General features: G+C 34.4%; 1 protein-coding gene across 1 annotated transcript in view; it reads right to left on the bottom strand.

The window, feature by feature from the left end:
* Window positions 1-22583, bottom strand: part of LOC144981073 (dynein axonemal heavy chain 2-like) — a 136025-nt gene that overhangs the window by 34578 nt on the left and 78864 nt on the right. Inside the window, 14 exon segments of the mRNA XM_078929186.1 lie at window positions 5448-5574; window positions 7311-7510; window positions 8761-8905; window positions 10949-11081; window positions 11964-12113; window positions 12577-12727; window positions 13864-14079; window positions 14542-14667; window positions 15604-15768; window positions 16383-16669; window positions 17712-17853; window positions 18479-18595; window positions 18952-19162; window positions 20405-20550. Of these exon segments, the coding sequence (XP_078785312.1) occupies window positions 5448-5574; window positions 7311-7510; window positions 8761-8905; window positions 10949-11081; window positions 11964-12113; window positions 12577-12727; window positions 13864-14079; window positions 14542-14667; window positions 15604-15768; window positions 16383-16669; window positions 17712-17853; window positions 18479-18595; window positions 18952-19162; window positions 20405-20550 (2316 nt within the window).

The following is a 22583-nucleotide window of genomic DNA, read 5'->3' as shown; positions in this document are numbered from 1 at the left end:
ATTGGCAATGAACAAAACTTATATTTTTTTTCTGATTCTGTACAATCTAAAAACAGACCAGTGATTGACATGGTGAAAATAAAATAGCATATCGAAGAGCCTTGTACAATTATAAAGGTATATATATGACCTGCTGGGACAATAAATGCAGTGATGTGAAATCATTGAGCAGTGCTGTATATAAATGGACGTGAATATTTTATTTAGATCTACTTCTGAAAACGATAACCGTACAGTCTGAAAGGAATGTTTACCTTAGGTGGTTCGGTCGTCATCTTGATTCCAGTCTGCAGGATTGAGATGGGGAACTGGGGATGGGGGGAGGAGGACAGCCACAGCCGGAATTCCGGTCGTGGTTCTTCCACTTGTAGTTGTTCTACAAGCTTGTCCAACTGAGGCATCCAGGAGAGGACAGATGGCAGTTGGCAAGGAAAACCCATTTGCCCTTTAGAGGAGAGAGGAAAATATGTGGTTGGCGAAAAACATAAAACTACTTGAAACAATTTGCATTATTACAATTTGTTGTACCAACTACAAACTAATTTGATTCACTCAATGGAATTTGTTTAAAAGGGAAAAAAATTGTGGCAGAGGACACATGTTAAATACTTCAAATCTTATTAATTCCGATGCCAAGTTGTTAATTAATAAGATTAATTAATTAAAGTAAATATATGTTTTTTTCCCACTCTAAGAACTGTCAGTTTTAAACATGATTAAATAGACAAATCTGATCATCATTGGTACCTTGTTTCATTGAAGTATTAAGAAAAAAAGTATTGATATCCAAAATATTTAGATGTGGGCGGAAGTAAGATTCATTCATTTCTATTTATGATTGGTTAAGATTTTACTGCATTAGTCCCAAGACTAAGATTAAGTAGACATAAAACTTATTATACTTGCTTATAATTGTAAACAATAGATCTACACATTATTTTTAAAAAATGTAAGTGGAGAAGTAGTAGTAGTAGTAGTAGTAGTAAGTAGTAGTAGTAGTAGTATATATAGTAGTAGTAGTATGTAGTAGTAGTAGTAGTAGTAGTATAGTAGTAGTAGTAGTAGTAGTAGTAATAGTAAGCCTCGCAGTCCGCATGACGCTTGCTGAGAATTGTGTGATTCAGTCACAGTCGATAGCTGCTCTCTCCATCCATGTTGTTTAATTATTCCATTGCTCACGGTCCTGGGCCAGAGTTCTGAGGCTGTCAAGATCTTGTTGTGGTGAAAAGTGGAGAAGAAGGCCTCCCTGTCATTATGATCACTTACTTCTTTAACGCCTTCTTTGATCATCCTGGTAGCGATGGGAGCCTGACCTTGTCCAAGCGACAGGGCGTGGAACCGAGACGCCATTCCACTGGATTCAGCCAGTTGTAGAAGGGCGCTCGTGGGGTCCTGGGTAAGAAACATAAAAAACAGGGGATAATGAAGAGGTTAGAAATCACCATACTTACTATCATGCCAGTATTCAATTCCGCATCAATGATGAGCTTTTCTACAGCGCAATATCCACTAAATGTGCTCAAAGTGCTTTACAAAGGGTCCCTGACCAACAGCAACACGCAACATGTAGAATGAGACATGACGCCTGTTAGGCGATATTACATTTTTTTCCCCGACAGAGACAACGCTGTTGACAATCAGGTACTCATTTTACACCTGAGTACGGTGAGAGAATGTGAGTAAAGAGTCTTTTCAAAGGATTCAACTATGCGCCGATCTAGGCTCAAACCCAGCACCTTCAGATCCGAAAGTGAGTGTCATACCACAAGACCACATAGCCGCACATCAATAACAGCCTAAAAAGTGTGTATAAAACAATGCCAGACAAAGCAAGAAAGAAATATACAAGAAAAAAAAACCCCATCCCAAATAATCAGTCTACCTTGACTGGGGATCGAACCTCAGACCTTCTGATCACCCCAGTTTGAGGAAGACTGATTTTTTGGGGGATGTTTTTTAAAAATCTTTCTTGCTTTGTCTGACACTGTTTCATACACACATTTTCATATCTTTAACTTACACCAGTGCCTACTCCCTAATATCTCACTTGGATGTTCCAATAACATGAAACACGCAAGATTTTAAAATGATCAAAGTTTATTTGTTGTTTTATAGAGATATACAAAGCTGCTGGAATCGTAGATTATCAAAAGTAATGAACAAAAATGAAAATAACAAGTTTAAAAAAAGAACAAAATACCAAACACGCAACATTTCGAGCTCAAAACACTCCATCAGCCAATAACAAAAAACAATAAAAACATTAGTACATCACGAAAGATTCAGACAAAATATCTGAATTTTAAGTGATTTATTAATGTTTTTATCATTTTAGTTATTGGCTGATGAAGGGTTCTGAGCCTGAAACGTTCTGTGCTTGTTTTTTTTTTTTTTGTTTTTTTTTTTTTTTTTTTAAAGCTGTTTTATATTAATTTTTATTCATTACTTTATTTATTATTTATACACATTAATTACTTTTTATTTGGATAATGTGAATGAAAGTAAATCTTGTATTAAGATGAATAAACATATTAATTAGATAGATAATTAATCACAGATTCAATACAATTTAATACGCAGAGCTGCCAACCAATGTGAAAAAACATATATAATTCAATAAAACTATTTGAAAAAATAAAAGTTTGGTGAAAAATTTTGAGGACTTATTTATGCCTTCTGATAGCAAACTATTTAATAGTTGACTTATGCAACTAGCTAAAGAGACTTTTATTCTAAGAACTACGAATTTTCAAAATTGTCATATTGGCACATCTGTTTGGGTTAAACAAATAAAATTTGATATTAAGGGCCTTAGGTGTATAAGTTTAAATCCAACGTGTAACTTATTTGCAGGTCTGATAATCAAAATTATTATGGGCTCATTGTTGTAATGGAAACAGTCTTAAAGCAATGAGTTAAAAAAAAGAGCTTTTATATAGGGCAATATCCACTAAATGTGCTCAAAGCACTTTATAAGGTGTCCCTGGTCAACAGCAACATTTAACATGTAGGATGGGACATAACGCCTGTTAGGTGATATTACAATTATTCGGTCAAAGACAACGCTGATAATGGCCAGGTACTCATTTTACACCTGAGTACGGTGAGAGAATGTGAGTAAAGAGCCTTTTCCAAGGACGCATCTATGTGCAGAGCGCAAGGCTCAAACCCAGGACCTTTCGATCCACATAGCCGCACAAATATTGTCCATCAAACCTACAAATAAGTTAGCTTACATCTGCTACTTGTTTAAAATCAAAACAACACCAGACTCACCACTCCAGGAGACAAGACAAAAATGAGCGTGTCCTGGTTGTAGAATCCTCCACGACTTGCTGCATGTCAAGGACAGGGGCTCAGTGAACTTCGACCCCAAGTTATTGATGATGAAGGAAGTGGCACAGAAAGACACGCGGTCTGGGCGGAGGAACGGACTATCAACATGCGCTGGCAGCTCATTGCATGCATTGTCCCATTCACCTGGAGGAATAGGAGTGATAAAGAAAAATGAATAATTTTTAAATCTCATGCTTAGGAGGTATATTTTTCAGACTTTTACTACAACCAATAACAAAGTTTTATTATAATTAATGTGAAGCCATATGCAACTGACAGGAGCATGGAAATGATGATGATGATGATGATGAATCATATAAAAATAACCAGTACACCATATTATGGAAACTCATTTCTTTTTCTTAAAAAAAATAACTAAGGCAAAACAAAAAGACAACAAATAAAAACCAAAAACCAAAACAAAAACAAAAAAAAACCCCACAAAACCTCAAAACAAACAAATAAAAACAAAAACAAAAACAGAAAACAAAAACAACCCCCCCCCTCAAACAAACAAAAAAAAAAAAAACAACAAAAGGAACCCCAACAAAAACAAACCAACCCTGACCCCCCCCCCCTCCCCCCCCCACCCCCCCCCCCTTATAAAACAACAAGAACAAAAAAAAAAAAACACACAGCAACAAAAACACACAAAGGAAAGCAAAGTCTGAAACAGATTCTAAATATTCAAGACTTAGTTATAAAATGGTGGTATGAAACTATTTTTAAAAACTCTTTCTTACCAGGCAGAGCTGTGACTTCTGCTCGGCAGACGTGTACCAGAGGTTCCAGTCAGGGTACTGTTCAAACGACGTGATGATTCCGTGAAGTTGGTGAGTTTGTCCAATTCTGTGATGTTGTCCCAGCGTTGTCAGACAACCAGTTGGTGCAAGGGTTGTCCATCTGTTGTCTCTGTCCAGACCTGGGGTAGGGGTGAAGATAAGAGATAAATGAATGAATAGATAGATAAAAACAACAAATAAATAGATTAATAATTAAGATAAGATAAAATAAGATGAACTTATTAATCCAAAAACAGGAAATTACATTGTGTTTTTACATGACTCAAGGTAAATGATCAGATATTTAGCAGGACTTGAAGATTATAAACAAAAACAATAACAATGTATCATAGCTAGTTGGGAATTAGTACCTTAGAAAACATTCAAATCATTCACACTCGCTCTTAATATTTATGTTATGTTTAAATTGATTAATAAATAAATAACTACATGAATGAATAAATAAAACAATAAATAAATAAATGGACATATAAATGCATACATTAAACAAAATAAAATAAAACAATAATAAATAATAATGAATAAACAAATAAATAAATAATAAAAGAATGAAAGAACAAATAGAAAAAATAAACAAAATAAATGAATAAATAAACAAATGCATTAACTGAATAATTCAATCAATAAATGCATAAATAAGTTTTTAGGTGAGGCATTTTACACACATTTTATCATTCAACTCGGCAGGGAGTTATGACCAATAATAAAAATGGTTGTAAAGTGTTAGTCTAAAAAATTGGTGACACCTATTATTGTATGAAATTGACATTTGGTTCCATTGGCATACTGGGGGAATAGATAAAACATTGTAATGCCCTTTGAGCATGGTGAAACCGTGAAAAAAATTGTGACACTTCTTTATGAAATGGCTTTCGTTCCATGTGCATACTGGGAATAAATACAAAACATTGTAAAGCCTTTGAGCATGTGAAACTGGAAAAGTACTCCAATTATATGTCCGCATTCTCAATTTAACTCTCTCCTTACCAACCTTTTTCAGATTTTCCCAAAACTTCACAGCCTATTAACACAAAAATAGATATTTTATCACTCAGACATAATAACAGTAAATTCTTGCGATACATAGTTTCTTTAGCAAAACATGCTCTCCAACACACTGTCATTTTCTTTAAATTTATGATGTAAAAAGAAATTTGAATAAGTACAAATGTTGTTGTATCGTAACGAATGTGACGATTTTCCTATATTGGTAAGGAGAGGTTAATTTTTTAGATGCCAAATGTTTCACAACCCAATACGCTGTTATTTGTCTCTTTTAATTACTTAATTTTTGCCCTAATGACTTACAATTCCACCTCTCAAGAAAAAATTGTATTCATCCATGTTGAGTTTTCCAGCATGTTCCAGGATCTTGGCACACATTTGGAAGGAGAAGAGTAACTTGTGTCTTTCGAAAAGACCACGGCATGTGTATCTGTTGTGATAAGTTGTTGTAGTTTGAAATTAAGAGTATTGTGAAGTCAACTTTCATTAATATTGAGAAAAATAATATAATATGTGACCCAACGTCTCAAAACGGTATTATCTCAGGATGAACCAGGTGCCAAAAAAGTCCAATTAAATTTGAACTAGTCAAAAATATGAATTATTACTACTTACAAACTTGAAATATGATATTCATCCTCCTCTAAAAAGTATATAACCTCGACGCAAGTCTGATAATTCTGGCTGTAAATTCAATTTTCAGCATCTTAATCATTCCGACATAATACCGTTTTGAGGCGATAAGTCACATCATATGGTAAGTAGCTAAAAAGTAACAATGAAAATTTAAAACTACGACCATTTCAAAAAGATTATGTAAAAAATGTGTGATTTACCATTTTGATTGCTGAACAGATTTCAATTTAAACTATAAAATCAAGAAATACTTACAATAGACACACACACACACACATACACACATATATACACACAAACACACACATACATACACACACACAAACACACACACACACAAACACACATACACACACACAGAAAAATACACAGACACAAACCAAAAATTACCCCCCACGAATAATGAGTAACTTAAAAACCATAAACAAAGACCAAATGTCTCGAGGAAAATAAATAGGTGACGTCATTATTTCATTAAAAAAATAATTATTATCTATCACCATATTTATTATATTTCTAGAAATTATTACTTCTGCTTTTTTTTGTTGTTTATTTTACACAATCAGCAAATGCTTTTTATTCTTATGTTGTCTATTTTGACAATGTAATTTTGGAATATGTTCAGCTTCTTACGGCTATGTGGTCTAGTGATATGACACTCACTTTCGGATCGGAAGGTCCTGGGTTCGAGCCTTGCGCTCGGCGCATAGTTGGAAAAGGCTCTTTACTCACATTCTCTCACCATACTCAGGTGTAAAATGAGTACTTGGTCATTAACAGCGTTGTCTTTGTCCGAAAAATTGTAATATCTCCTAACAGGCGTCATGGTCCGTCCTACATGTTAAATGTTGCTGTTGACCAGGGACCCCTTGTAAAGCGTTTGAGCACATTTAGTGGATATTGCGCTATAAAAAGCTCTGTTTTTTTAATTTTTTGTCTTGTAAATCAGGAGATGGTATAGTCAATTGATGCTATTATTATCTACTACAGAGAAATCTGCATATAGTCCACACTCTTAAAGTCAACTCCTGCTTAAAGTCAACAACTCCAAGTGCATGTGCTCTAGTGGTATAACACCTGCATTCGGATCAGAAAGGTCCTGGGTTTCGAGCCTCACTAAGCGCATATTTGAGTCCTTGAAGAAGACTCGTTTGTCACTTTCTCTCATCGTACTCAGATGTAAAATGAGTACCTGGCCGTTAACAGCATTGTCTCTGTCCGAAAAAATTGTTGTAATATCGCTTAACAGGCGTCATGTCCTGTCCTAAATGTTAAATGGTGCTGTTGGTCAGGGACCCCTTGTAAAGCACTTTGAGCACGTTTAGTGGATATTGCGCTATATAAAAGCTTGAGTCAAGTTAAAGTCTCAAATTTACTGTTCTTTATATAAGCATGTTTCATTGGTAATGGATAAAGTCAACCAATCTTTTTGGTCCAGCGATGTTGACTTTATCAGATTCCACTGTATATGAATAAAAGAAAGTTGCCCCACTTCTGCATCTTCTTGAATTCAATGTTCTCATCACATACCTATAAACGGCATAGGTGTGATATTCATTGAGGTTGACGATTCTTTCCTCCAGTTTGGAAGAGCGTGAAGACTTTTCAATGGAGAGAATGAAGAGTTCTATATAGGCATCCAGGGAGAACTGGTACATGGGGTCAATGCGACCCATGTCATTGAGGACGAAGAAGAGAGTAGATGCTCTCTGGGCACAAGGCCGGTAACCCTGTGTGGAATAAAACATAAGTAAAAATCACAAATCACAGTTTTCAGCTACAACTCTAAATATGTCAACAAGATTTTATAGTTAAGTTTACCCCAGACAATTCTAGATAGAGAGCTTTTTTTTTTACTTGAGACCGATTTAACCCTGCGGTCAATTCAGCAGAAAATTTCAATTTCAGGCAACTCACAGTATTGTTCAAATTTTAATCTGCCCCCCTCCCCCCCTTCAAAAAAGAAAAACACAAAAATAAAACAAAATCCATCTTTAAAAAAATAAGATAAATATTTAATTTTGCCATCGTAAAAATCAAGCTATTCAAATTGACCTGACTTTTTCCCCTCTCTTTTTTGGGTAAAAATCAGGACTACCGACAAGGCAAATAAAACTTTTCTTCAATTTCGAATAAATTTATTAATTAAAAAAAAAAAGTACTGTCTTAATTCCAAAAATTACAACAGAAAACAAAAATTTCGTTGTATTATAATTCAAAATAGTTTGGAATTTTTGTCATCCTTGTTTTTTTATGTTGTTTTTTTTTCATTTTAAATAGAAGAGAAGACTGAGACTTGCGGGGCACTACTGGAGACACAAGGAGGAGATTGCAAGCAGTCTTGTGCTATGGCAACCACTTGGAAAGAACCAGAAACAGAGGCAGGCAGAATACAACATACATTGACTGTCTGCTTGATGTGACAGGAATGGACAACACCCGGGAGCTGTGTACACTCATGGAGGACAGAACAGAATGGTGAAGACTTGTGGCTCATGTTGGGGCGCCACCAAGAAGCGGCCTAAGTAAGTAAGTAAGTAAGTAAGTAAGTAAGTAAGTAAGTAAGTAAGTAAGCACAGATTCAAACTCTCCAAGGAAAGGTGTTCTCTAAACCTAAGGCAGAACTTTTTCTCAGTTCGGGTAGTCGACAAATGGAACAGTTGTTGACGCCCCTTCATTGCAGGCATTCAAGTGCCGTCTCGACGCTCATTGTGTAATAGAAAAATACTGTTTGGAAAGTTAACTTCAGACACCTCCTTCCACTATGTGGCATGCCCATTTTGAGAGACTTGATTTAAATAAGTTCACGAATGCACAAGAGCAGATAAAAGGCTGTAAAAGCCTACATAAATCTGGACTTATATCATATCATATCATATCATCATATCAAGTAAGTAAGTAAGTAAGTAAGTAAGTAAGTAAGTAAATAGAAGTCACAGCTAGAGACAATAAACTGGACAATTTGAAGTCGTTGACTAACCTCACGAGTGGCATCAATCTTGATCTCCGTCTGTTCTGACACAGCCAGGGACTCTGTGACCTCCTGAGAGGTCGTCTTAGACAGCTGGAGCGTGTTCACCAACTGGGCATCGTCCAGGAGAGAACCCTTGGTCTCGTTCAGCAGTCTGGTTGGTAGAAAGGACAGTTAATGTCAGTGATAAAAAAGGGGTTTTAGTCTGTGTATCTCAATAACAACAACAAAAAGTAATGAATAAAAATGAATATAAGTTTTTATAGCTCAGCGATATTCTAATGTAGTCAATTTTTTTTCTGTGAACCCTTCAGTGTGGATTGTATAGATGACTCTGTTAAACCTGGTGGAAAGTGCTTTGCTTTGCAAAAGACAATTATTATATTATTATTATTATATTATTATTATTATTATATTATTATTATTATTATTATTATTATATTATTATTATTATTATTATTATTATTATTATTATTATATTATTATTATTATTATTATTATTATTATATTATTATTATTATTATTATTATTATTATTATTATTATTATTATTATTATTATTATTATTATTATATATTATTATTATTATTATCATTATTATTATCATTATATTACATTATTATTATCATTATTATTATTATTATTATTATTATTATTAATTATTATTATTATTAATTATTATTATATTATTATTATTATTATTATCATTATTATTATTATTATTATTATTATTATTATATTATTATTATTATTATTATTATTATTATTATTATTATTATTATTATTATTATTATTATTATTATTATTATTATTATTATTATTATTATTAATTATTATTATTATATTATTATTATTATTATTATTATTATTTTATTATTATTATTATTATTATTATTATTATTATTATTATATTATTATTATATTATTATTATATTATTATTATTATTATTATTATTATTATTATTATTATTATTATTATTATTATTAATTATTATTATTATTATTATTTTCATTATTTGATATAGCACCAGTATCCACAAATAGTGCTCAGAGGTGCTTTACAATAGTTTTTTTTAGTATCACACATGTTCATTCATTCGACTACAAAATCACCACAACACTCACACACATCTTGTTAGAAGTTCACATAGAATCACGATAAGCAGAATGAAAAAGATTGGTTTTTAGATGTCGTTTGAAGACTGGTAGACTTTCACATTGTCGGGTTTTAGGTGGTAAAGAATTCCATACGATTGGATCCTGTTCAATGAATATCAAGCAATAGGAACTGTCCATTTAATAACACTGTAAAAATCCCTCAGAGCCAATAGACCCACAAATCTGAGGTTTATCACGGTTTTTATAGCGTGCAATGGACAATAGCTTGCTACCCTTTGGATAGGACACTGGTAGTCTGTTGCAAAGTACTTTCCACCAGATCTTACACACCCGGCTACCCCATCACTGTTGGGTGGACATCCGGGATTAATCTTGGTCTCTTTGACAATCTAATATAAATATATATGTATTTTGTGTTTACTTGAAAAAGGTCAAAGGCCGAAACGTCGTTTGTTTTGTGTTGTTCATTCATGAGTCAGATTTACTCCCTTTATCTTTATCTCCATTTTAGTGACTCATTTAGGCACCTCTATTTATTAGTCTTACTTCTCTTTGCATTCAAAGCCAGTGCTTTACCAACTAAGCTTTTGGGACCCGCCATTTAAAGCAACAGATTCAGGATAAACTTTGGCTCCACCCCAAGGCAGGCTCAGAAGGAAAAACAATAATTGGTATCTGCAGCATAATACGGCACAGATACTGATACTTTTTAATGGAAAAAAAAAGAAAGAAAAAAGATAAACAGACCAGTGCGGCTATGTGGTCTTTTGGTATGACACTCGCTTTTGGATCGGAAGGTCCTGGGTTTGAGCCTCCTCGCTCAGCACATAGTTGAGTCCTTGGAAAACTCTTGACTCACATTCTCTCACCGTACTCAGGTGTAAGATGAGTACCTGGTCATCAACAGCACTGTCTCTGTCGAAAAATTGTAATATCGCCTAACAGGCATCATGTCTCGTTCTACATGTTACATGTTGCTGTTGGTCAGGGACCCTTTGTAAAGTGCTTTGAGCACATTTAGTGGATATTGCGCTATATAAAAGTTCATTCTTTATTTTTTTTAACAATGTAAACCTCACCTCAAGATTTCGTCCTCGCATTCCACCAGCTTCTTCTTACCAGCAGCGATGTTCCTCACCAACATGTCCTTCTGTTCTTCCAGCTCTGGTTTTTCCTTTCTCACCACGATACCCAAAAGCTGGGCCTCCAAACCTGACAGACGACAAAATATACAATCGTAATTGTAATTATATCATTCTAGATAAAATTTAAATAAAAAAAAAAAACCAGCACAAAACAAGATCGAACATAAAACGTAAAACACATTACCAATATAAGGCGGGGTGAACAAGATGCTAAAAAGTGATTTTGTAGTATAAAAAGAAATGAAATATTAGTGTTAAGAAGTTCCTTTTTTTTTCATTTCTCATTTGAACATCAATTATTTTACTATAAATTCCAATTTTAACATCCAAAGCACCTTGACAAAACATAGATTCCAGGAGATGGGCCATAATAAGTATTAAAATGCTTGTAAATCTGAAGTTCATCCATTCATAATACATCCTACACACATACAATACCATAACACAAAACAATTATAGAGACTTATAGATACACACACACACACCCACACATACACACACACATACACACATACACACACACACACACACATATATATAAATGTATAAATTATAAAAACAATAACCATGAAATAATAGTGCTCAACTTTTTTTTATTAAAAGGAGTTATTTATTAAATATTTCAAGCATAATTATGATCAACTTTTACAATATTGTTTCAAGGATTTGCTCTCTCATCAGGAAGTAATGAGAGCGAATGCTTGTAACAATACTGTAGAAGTTGATTATAATTATACTTGAAAAGTTTATATATAATATATATATATATATATATATATAATATATATATAGAGAGAGAGAGAGAGAGAGAGAGAGAGAGAGAGAGAGAGAGAGAGAGAGAGAGAAGAGAGAAGAGAGAAGAGAGAGAGAGAGAGAGAGAGAGAGAGAGAGAGAGAGAGAGAGAGAGAGAGAGAGGGAGAGAGAGAGAGAGAGATGTGACACAACAAACCTTGTTCCTTGACGGCAAAGTTAACGATTGTCGTCTTGGTGGATATTTCTGGTGTGTAGTGAGGATTGCTGAGTTTGGTTGTGATGTAGAATCGGAAACTCTCATTGTATTCGATCTCCTTGTCTCCCAGCTTGATGATGAAAGCACCGCCTGGATACAGAAATCAACAAAACATTTAAAGTCTTTTGGGAATTGCTATAATCCTTCCCTTCTCCCCCTCCCTCCCTTATTCCCTCTTCTCTTACAATCAAATCTTTTCTTTTGTTCTTATCTCTTCTTCTTCCTCTCTTCTTCTTCTTTCTTCTTCTTTCTTCTTTTCTATCTTTCTTCTTCTTCTCTTCTTCTTCTTCTTCTTCTTCCTTCTCTTCTTCTTCTTCTTCTTCTTTCTTCTTCTTCTTCTTCTCTTCTTCTTCTTCTTCTTCTTCTTCTTCTTCTTCTTCTTCTTTCTTCTTCTTCTTCTTCTTCTTTCTTCTTCTTCTTCTTCTTCTTCTTCTTCTTCTTCTTCTTCTTCTTCTTCTTCTTCTTCTTCTTCTTCTTCTTTATCTAACATTTATGTTTCAAATCAATACACATTCTTCTTTTTTTACTTCCTTAAACTTAAAAATTTCCTCACCGACTTTGATGAGTGATTTGTTGAGGATGGGATCCAAGGATGGATCCAATTTCTCTAGAACATTCTGCAGAACAACGGGCATTCCGTACTGAATGGCAATCTCCAACGTACGCATGTAGTCTGATTGTTGTAAATCTATCACTTTCAGACCCTGAAACGAAAAATTAGTAAAGTTTTATTCACAAGAAATGCAGTGAGTAGGAAAGTGCCAGAAGGCAAACTTCGTGGCGGCGATGGGGGCTCAAACCCATAACCTTATTGGCCGGGAAGATTGTGATCTACTGTATGAGCTATCCACGACCCATGGGTATTAACATAAGTGCCTGCTCCACTCAATTTTCTGAAATACAGTTTTATTCATGAAAAAAATAATGATAGCTATGTATTCATTTGTATTTAATGATTCCATCTGTAGCACTCTCAACGCCCATTTTGTTTCAAAGTCATGACAATTTGCGATCCACAAAGCCTCAAAGCGGTATTATGTTGGGAAGACTTACCTCTTTCGGTGCCAATGGCCGCACTGTGCGGTCAGAGCAGAATATGTTCTACTGGCCAATGGCCGCACAGTGCGACTGGTCTTGAAAGGCAAAAATAATAATGTAATCCAATCCTGCTTTCGACCAAAGTACTATGGTGTCATTTCTATCATCAGAACATTCAATTGGCCCTAGGGGAGGGGGATTTTAATTGAGATTTTGTGCAGAATTTGAATGTTGGTTTGTCTTTGTCATTCGCATGCTGCCTCAATCAGGTGTCAGCCATTTTGTGACAGAAATGCGAATATAGTCTCAGCACTGAAAGAGTATCATTTAATACTTGAGTATGGTGAGAGAATGTGAGTAACAAGCTTTTTTACCAAGAGCTCAATTTTTCTCTGCCAGCAGAGGGTCATAACATAAAACCACAAAGTACAAAGCAGCACACAGTCCCCGGAGGAGTAGCAAGAAATTAACGAGTAAGTGCGGCTATGTGGTCTTGCGGTATGACACTCACTTTCGGATCGGAATGTCCAGGGTTCGAGCCTCATGCTCAGCGCATAGTTGAGTCCTTGGAGAAGGCTCTTTACTCACATTCTCTCACCGTACTCAGATGTAAAATGAGTACCTGGCCGTTATCAGTTTTGTCTGTGTCCGAAAAAATTGTAATATCGCCTAACAGGCGTCATGTCCCGTCCTACATGTTAAATGTTGCTGTTGACCAGGGACCCCTTGTAAAGCGCTTTGAGCACGTTTAGTGGATATTGCGCTATATAAAGCTCAATTTAAAAAATTACGTTCAGCTTACCCTGGATGCTTCCATGTTTTTGATCCATTTGATGGCTTGACCCTGAGGGTCAATCATGAGAGGCCACCTCATTCCTCGCGTGACGATGACGCCGTTCTCTGTGGAGAATCCGTCGCTGGGCAGGCCTTGGATGTTCCAATCTCGCACTTGTGTTGGCTTGGCCATGAAGTCACAGAAACTGAATTCTGGGGCACACGGGATGCCGAGTTTCTTGATCTGGAGGAAAAGTTACGTAGGGAGATAGAAGGCAAAATAAACGGATGATGATTAGGATGAAAGTGGTGGTGGTTGTGGTGATGATGATGATGATGATGATGATGATGATGATGATGATGATGATATGATGATGATTATATTGATGATAATGGTGATGAGGACGATAAAGATGATGATAATTATAATATGATGATGATGATGATGATGATGATGATGATGATGATAATAATATGATAATAATGATATTATGATGATGATGATGATGATGAAGATGTTGATGGAATGATGATGACAACGACGGTGATGATGATGATCATAATATGATGTTGATATTGGTGATATTTGTGATGATGATGATGATGATGATGATGATGATGATGATGATGATGATGATAATGAATGATGACAGTGATGAACATTCATTATTTGAAAAAATAGAAAGAAGATGATGATGCTACATACCTCAGTCATCCACTTATGTGTGACCATCTGTTCCCTGTAGGAGGATAGGAAAGGTCCCATGTAGGACATGAAAGCAGCCGCCACCAAAACGTCACCAACCAAGTAACTCATGCGGCTCTCCAGGTCCTGGAAACAACAACAACAACAAAATTGGAATAAAGAACAGAATTTGTACCCCCCCCCCCCTCACACAAAAACAAGACATACCCACCCCCCAAAAAAAAAAACAAACAAAAAACAAAAAAACAAAACAAAACAAAACAAAAAATAAAACAAAAAAAAAACTCAGAAAAAAAAAACACACTCAGAAAAAAAAAAAATAAGGTGAGCATTACAATAATGCATTAATTATTACGTACTAAAAGCACTTTACAAAGGGCTCGGGTTCCAAGCCAACAATGATAACTTGACATGTAGAATGAGACCTGACGCCCATAAGGCACTGTGTGAGTCCCAATTTTTTTTTTTTTGTTTTCTGACAGAGACAACCTTGTTACTTGACCAGCTACTCGTTTTACACCAGAATGCACTCAGATCATATCAACAAAGATTCTTTTCCAAGGTCTCACAACTTTACGCTGCCCACACCTGGACTCGAACTAGAGACCTATAGTTCAGAAAGCAACTGACATACCGTACAACTTAAGTTCCAATCTCTTAATTAACTAATTTGTCTCCTAAAAGTGATCTTATAGCTGTCGATACCAAAAAAAATGCCTACTTCCCCCCCCCCCCCCCCAAAAAAAAAAAAAACGCCTACTTCCCCCCCCCCCAAAAAAAAACCCCCAAAAAAACAAACCAAAAAAAAACAAAAAAACAACAAACCCCCCCCCAAAAAAAAAAACAAAACAAAAAACAACAACAAAACAAAACAACAACCCCCCCCCCCCCAAAAAAAAAACAACAAAAAAACCCAAACAGACAAACAGAACAATAAAAACATATAACACCAAGAAAACAAACCCCCCTAAAAAACAACAACCAGGGAATCAAAAACAAACAATAACAATGACGACAAAAACTAACAAACAAGAAAAAAAAAGACAGTAAAGCTGCACCAACCTTGACGGTTTCCTCCCATCTGATTCTCTCCCCAGCCAAACCAGACACAAGCTTCTGAGCCCTGTCCAACATCATCTCCGTGTGTTCTGCCTTCCTCTTCAGCTCTTCCTTCTGGGCAAGTTTCTCATCGTATAGCTTCTTCAGCTCCACCATCTTGGCCTCGACCTGACAGAGTCGAAAAAAACAAAACAAACAACCCAGACTAAACACTTCTTAGAACATGAGTTTGTATCGAAAATTACACCTTTCCTTGGTGGGGTTCTATGTTACTCTATTCTGGTATTACAAAACTGATGATGATGATGATGATGATGATGATGATAATAACAAGACAACATTACTGATGATGAAAATGATGATGATGATAATGATAATGATAATGATGATAACGATAATCATAAAGATCTAATATATATATCTGTTCATTCTTATTATAATGATGATAAAGATAATCATAAAGATCTAATATTTATCTATTCATTCTTATTTCTTATTTGCTATTGCTCCTACGTAATCTGAGTAATAATGCCGAATATTTCCACCAAAAAATAAATTTTTGAAATTGAAATTGAAATAATGATGATGATGATGATGATGATGATGATGATGATGATGATGATGATGGTGATGATGATAATGAAAAATACAACAATAATGATGATGATAATGCTGATAAAAATGACTTTAAATCATCCCCAACTAAAAATGAAGATAACAATGATAATAACATTATCAACGACAACAAAGATGATAAACACCGATGCTGGATGACTACCCACCTCCTGCAGTTTGGCAATAGCCTCCGCAAGGGCTGCTTGCTTCTCTTTGAGCACGGCCATAGCGGCGTTCAACCTCTGTCTCTTGGGTTCGACCACCCTGTAGATACGTCCGTACATCTCCATAGCCCTGACCCACATACACAGAGACTTGGCCGCCAAGGACACGCGGCCAATGATCTCCGGGTGGAAGTCTGCCTGGGCCACATACTGGCCAATCTTCTTGAGGATTTTGTCTGTGATGTTGTCCTTGTCGAAATTTGTCAACTGTTTCAGGAAATTCTGGTCTCCTGCAAATAAGAGAAATAAATAATAATGTGAAATTGAATGTTAAGCTTCAATTTAATTACAAAAACAGATCAAATGAACGTTTCGGGTTTCCCCTTTAGCAACAAAACAGGATGAATGAAACACCACAGATGAATGAGATGATGTGGTAGTGGCGTAGTTGAGATGAATAAACAAAACATTGGTTGGCAGGAAATATTATGCTCCTTTGTAAGGCATCACGAATTAAAATAGAAAGCTAGATATTTCTAAAAAGTGTGCAATTAATTAAGTGAAAAGAGGGGAGGGAGGCGGGGAGGAACTGTGTAATGCAGTTTAGAAAGTGAAATATAAAAACGTGTAGACTGTTGTTGGAAGAATAAATACAATGGAATTGCAAATAAGAGAAGCACATGAGGACAACGTCAATCAGAGCCTAACTCTCCTGTAATTTAATGATAAATCCTCATGTTTCAAATAAGGGAAATTTTATTGTCTTTATTCAGATACTGCAACTATGCCTTATTGCTTTTCTTGTGCAATATAAACATGAAACTCGTAAGCCAATTATCTTTCTCTGATAGGATACACCTTGAGTTCCAATTTCTTATTTGACTATTTTGTCTCTTAGAAGTGATCCTATAACAGCCAAAACAAAAAAAACAAAAACAAAGAAAAAACCCAACAAAAACTACAAAATAAAAAAAACAAACAAACAATAAAAAAAACAGCAACAAAAAACAAAAACAAAAAACTCCCCAAAAAACAATCAATAAACATAAAAATAAAATAGCAACAAACACCCCACCTCTCCCCCCCCCCCCCCCCAAAAAAAAAATACAAAACAAAAAAAAACACCCCACCCAAAAAAAAACAAACAAAAAAAACAAAAAAAAACAACAACCCAAACCCCCTTCTCCCCCCTCCAAACCCCCCCCCCCCCCAAAAAAAAATAGGCAAAAAAAAAAAAAGAAAAAAAAAGAAAGAGAATGGCAACATAGTAAATCCAAACCCGCCCCCAAACAAAACAAATGATGTAAGAGATTGCTTTCTTCTATCACTGACCGAGTTGTTTCTTAGATTCTGCCCAGGATGGTTCAGAACCTCTGAGGATCATGACGGCATCCATGACTTTCTCCACCAAAGCTGGAGGTCGGCCATAGGATTTGATCTCTGTCATGTCTTTCTTGTTCAGGGACTCTAGAGCCTGGACATGTCAAATAAACAAGGACAAAAACAAACAGAAAATTAAAAAAAAAAATTATTCGATTTCATGAAAATGGATGGATACTGCATTGAAAACTAAAATCATGGAAATTTGTATTTTTTTTTGCTTAAAAATTACAAAAATATCATACATTTTCATTGCACAACTCGAGACAAAAATTAACTAAGAAATACATTAAAGAATTTAAACCAAATCGACAAGAAGCTTATTGAATTATCTTTTTTTCAAGAAATTATAACAACAATGTTTAATGAATACAGATTTTGGTATAAAATATTCCTTGGTATGTATCTAAGGTGATAGGTCACATAAAAAAAATATAGTCCTTTATAGTCATTAGGCTCTTGGAGACGGAGTTCAATTTGGTTTCTATAGCGTGAGACAGACATTAGCAATTTCTTGCTACCCTTTTGGTAGGATATAAGGCTATTGCAAAATATCTTCCCACCAGATCTAACCCAATCACTACACTCAAGATAAATCTCAGTCCCTTTGCGTGTGAAGCGTCCGCTCTACCAACTGAGCTATTGGGACCCCCAATGGGCCGATCAAGTATTGTTCATTAATGTCTTTTACATTGTTCAATCAAGTAATCCATACAGACCTTGTTGGCTTCCTCTAGAGCAGGCAGGGCCTCGTCTAGATCTGCTTGGGCTACGTCTGCCATGGACTGACATTTGATTTCCTCTTCCTTGATCCTCTCGCTCTTCTGAGCCACAGACTGGTGAAAGTTACATCATGGGGACAGAGAGTGAAAAATATAAAAAAAGATTCATTTGTTAGGTGTTCTCTTTTCTTTGCATATTATTCTTTTCATCTTATTTACTTTAAAAACTGGATTTTAATGATTGTAAAGTATCTATCTATGAGATGGGGGGGGGGGGGACCCAACAACCCCCCCCCCCCAAAAAAAAAAAAAAAAAAAACAACCCAAAAAACATCAACCACCTCCTCCCCCAAAGAAGAATAACAAAAACAAAACAAAAACAATGTGTCATCATTATATATTTTTTTGTTTGTTTTAGAAATTAGAGTACACAGCAACTTCCCAGACAATATTATAAAAGCATCGCCTACCTTCTGCTGTTCGTCTGCCTCTCGTTTCTGCTGCACTAACGTCTTCAAGAACTCGTCGCACTGTTTCTGGTAAATGACGACCTTGGCCTTGGCATCCTCCAATTCCACTGACATCTTCTCGACCTTCTCCCTGGTGTCGTCAATCTTACTCAGACCGTTTCGCAGTTTGTCTCTGGCATCGCCCAATTCTTTCTGCTTCTCGTAAAGTAATCTGGAAACATGAAAAAGTATAACATATCATAGATAGAACGAAGTTGACGTCACTAGGGTCTTAGTTATTGTTTTTTTGCGATCCAAGTTTATGAGTAATTCTCACTTAACCGTGCTATCCTGACTATAAAAGTTCATGGTTACACAATTTTGTGTGTTGGTCCGTTATACTTCTGGATGGTAATGTTGTGAGCTTCTAAGCCAAGCGCATACTATCTATATATGTTTACATGAAATCTCTTTACTGCTTCATGATATTTTTTTCTATGGCATAAAATAAATTTACAAAATTTTCATTTCCTTTATGTCTTGTCACCACCCTCCCTCTTTAGAAGAACGAAAAGGAGAAGACAAAAAAAAAAAAAGAAAGGTGTCAGAAGAAGAGGGGAAGGATAAAGAGGATAAAGGGAAGAAAGAGGCGGAGCAGTAGATGGAGCAAGAAGAAGAGGGGGAAAAGGAGGAGGAGGAGGAGGAGGAGAGGAGGAGGGAGAGAGAGAGAGAGAGAGATAAAAGAGAGAAAAAAAAGAAGAGAAGAGGAGAGAGAGAGAGAGAGAGAGAGAGAGAGAGAGGGAGAGAGAAAGAGATAAAAGAAGAAGAGGAGCAGGAAAAAGAGAAAAAGAGAAGAGTAATAATAATAATAATATAATAATAATATAATAATAATATAATATAATATAATAATAATAATAATAATAATAATAATAATAATAATAATAATAATAATAGTATGGTGATGTGATGTATAATATATAATAATAATAATAAAATAATAATAAATAATAATAATAATATAAAATAATAATAATAATATATAATAATAATAATATACAACTCTACTAGACTACTGTACTCTACTACATACATACTACTACTAATAATAATAATAATAAATAAGTGGTAGTGGTAGCAGTAGTACTAGTAGTAGTACTGAAGAAAAAGAACAAAAAGATGTAAGATGAAGAAGAGGAAGAAGAAGCAGTTCTTCAGAACCCATAGAGTCAGACTAATTCCCGGTTTCTATAGCAATTTCTTGCTTCCCCTGGATAGCACGCTGGTTTATCGCAAAGTATTTCCTACATAATCAAATCTCAACTTCACCCAGCATCTATCTTGGTCCCTTTGCGTATGAAATGAGTGCTCTACCAACTGAGCTATCGGGACCCCCCCCCCCCCCCTGGAGAGAGGAAAACAAGAAGAAAAACAGGAAAGAGAAGGAGAAATAAGAAAGGAGTGGTGGGCCCACCTCTTGTATCCTGCGACGAGTTCCAAGTAGTTGGTGGGCGTGACGTAGTTGTGACGTCTCATCTCCTCCAGCATTTTGGTGGAATACTCCGCCACAGATCGGTGCATGATGGTGAACATTCGAGCCAGTCCCGGCTTTTGTTTCTCCTGTGTGGAAAAGAAAAATAATGACAGAATCATAATATACTATAGCAACGGCAGAGGATACAAAAAAAAAAAAAAACAAAACAAAAAAAAACCCCAAAATACAAGGCATATTATTTGTAACCAATCATCTCAAAACGGTATTATATCATTATAATCTATTTTTTTTTTAAATTAAAAAATTTAGCTTTTATATAGCGCAATATCCACTAAATGTGCTCAAAGCGCTTTACAAGGGGTCTCTGGACAACAGCAACATTTAACATTTAAGACGGGACATGATGCCTGTTAGGCGATATTACAATTTTTTTTGGACAGAGGTAATGCTGTTAATGGCCAGGTACTCATTTTTTAAATATATATTATATATAATATATATATATATATATATATATATATATATATATATATATATATATATATATATATATATATATATATAAGTGTAATTCTTAGTCCAATTATGGAATGATTAAGCCTTTAATAGCCAGGTTCAACTTCATCCACTAAATCACAATTTCTATCATTATTAAATATTATCCAATATTAACGGAATTTATCATTTATTTCCTTATCAGGACAACAGTGAAGCCCGATTCACATCACCACCACTGCTCTTTTGGTAGATACGATAAATGAAAATTGTATGAGGATAGAGAAGAATCGAATCTGGCTCATAAAGGGTTAATATTAAAATTGACATCAACCAAGGCCGTCTATATAGAAGGCCTTGCATCAACCAATTTGCAGGTCTCTAACCCAAATTGTTATGGGCTCGGTGATGTAGTGGAAATTACTCTCAAAACCGACGTAAAATATTGTCCATTACAACAATATCAAAACAGGCCCATAATTTCGTTCGGATATCAGACCTGCAAATATGTGCATATCGATTAAAACCCATTGTTAGCACTTTTTGTAAAAAAAAAAAAAGAAAAAAAAAAGATTAGATGTTGGAGGGTATGCAAAAAAAAAAAAAAGAAAGAAAAAAAAAATAATAGAGAAAAAATGTTTGAAAGTATTTAACGTGTTGCTTTCATGCAAAACCTTCACAATTTGTTTGTCACCCAAAGGTAAAATGCATCTCATTATACAATTTTGAATGGTAGAATAATGTATTGAGAATTATTGACAAACAAAAACTAAAACTTTAAAATGTAAAGAATAAAACTAAGAAATAGATTAATATAAAAAAACCCCAACAAAATACTGCCATTCAGAAAAAAACAAAAAAACAAACAAAAATCCCAACGCATCCAAATATTAAGTTTTGAATCGAACAATCCAAATGGTAAATAAATACTATACATCCAAAGAGAGTTGTTGCGATTAAAATAAATAAAATTTGAAAAATGTCATCATCATTAGAAAAATGTTTATAAAGCTGATTTGTTGCTTTGATCTAAAATGAAAAGTATTCCCAAAATGACTTATGAAATTAATAGCAACACTCAAATCAATAAATGATATCAAACAATAATTTTTAAATCTTGTTTGTAGAAATAAAGGTCTTGTCTTGTTTCATGTAATGTACGCATATTGATATATAAAAAGGTGAATAATATCATTATCCTGTTATAAAACAAATATACGTAATCACACCAAAAAGGCAAAAAAACATACAATGGAAAACTGCTCTATTTCACACACACATCTAAGAAACATCTAAAACAATGTCAATGAAAAATCTGGAGACAAGCCCATTAATAATGATAATAATAATAATAATAATATAATAAATAAATAATAATAATAATAATAAATAATAATAATAATAATAATAAATAATAATAATAATAATAAAATAATAATAATAATAATAATAATAATAATAATAATAATAATAATAATAATAATAATAATAATAATAATAATAATAATAATAATAATAATAATAATAATAATAATAATAATAATAATAATAATATACACAAGATACCACGCAAGCAAGTTGACTAATTTCACAACAAAAAGCAAATAGCAGTAAATTATCAAAAGAAAAGACAAAGAAAAGTAAAAGAATAGGATTAAAAGAC

The sequence above is a fragment of the Berghia stephanieae genome, chromosome 10 (assembly GCF_034508935.2).
Source record: "Berghia stephanieae isolate SIO BIC M18660-M18661 chromosome 10, UCSD_Bste_1.3, whole genome shotgun sequence".
NCBI classification, from domain to species: Eukaryota; Metazoa; Mollusca; class Gastropoda; order Nudibranchia; family Aeolidiidae; genus Berghia; species Berghia stephanieae.
The sequence above is the reverse complement of the archived record's forward strand: the minus strand, read 5'-3'. Positions and strand labels throughout refer to the sequence as shown.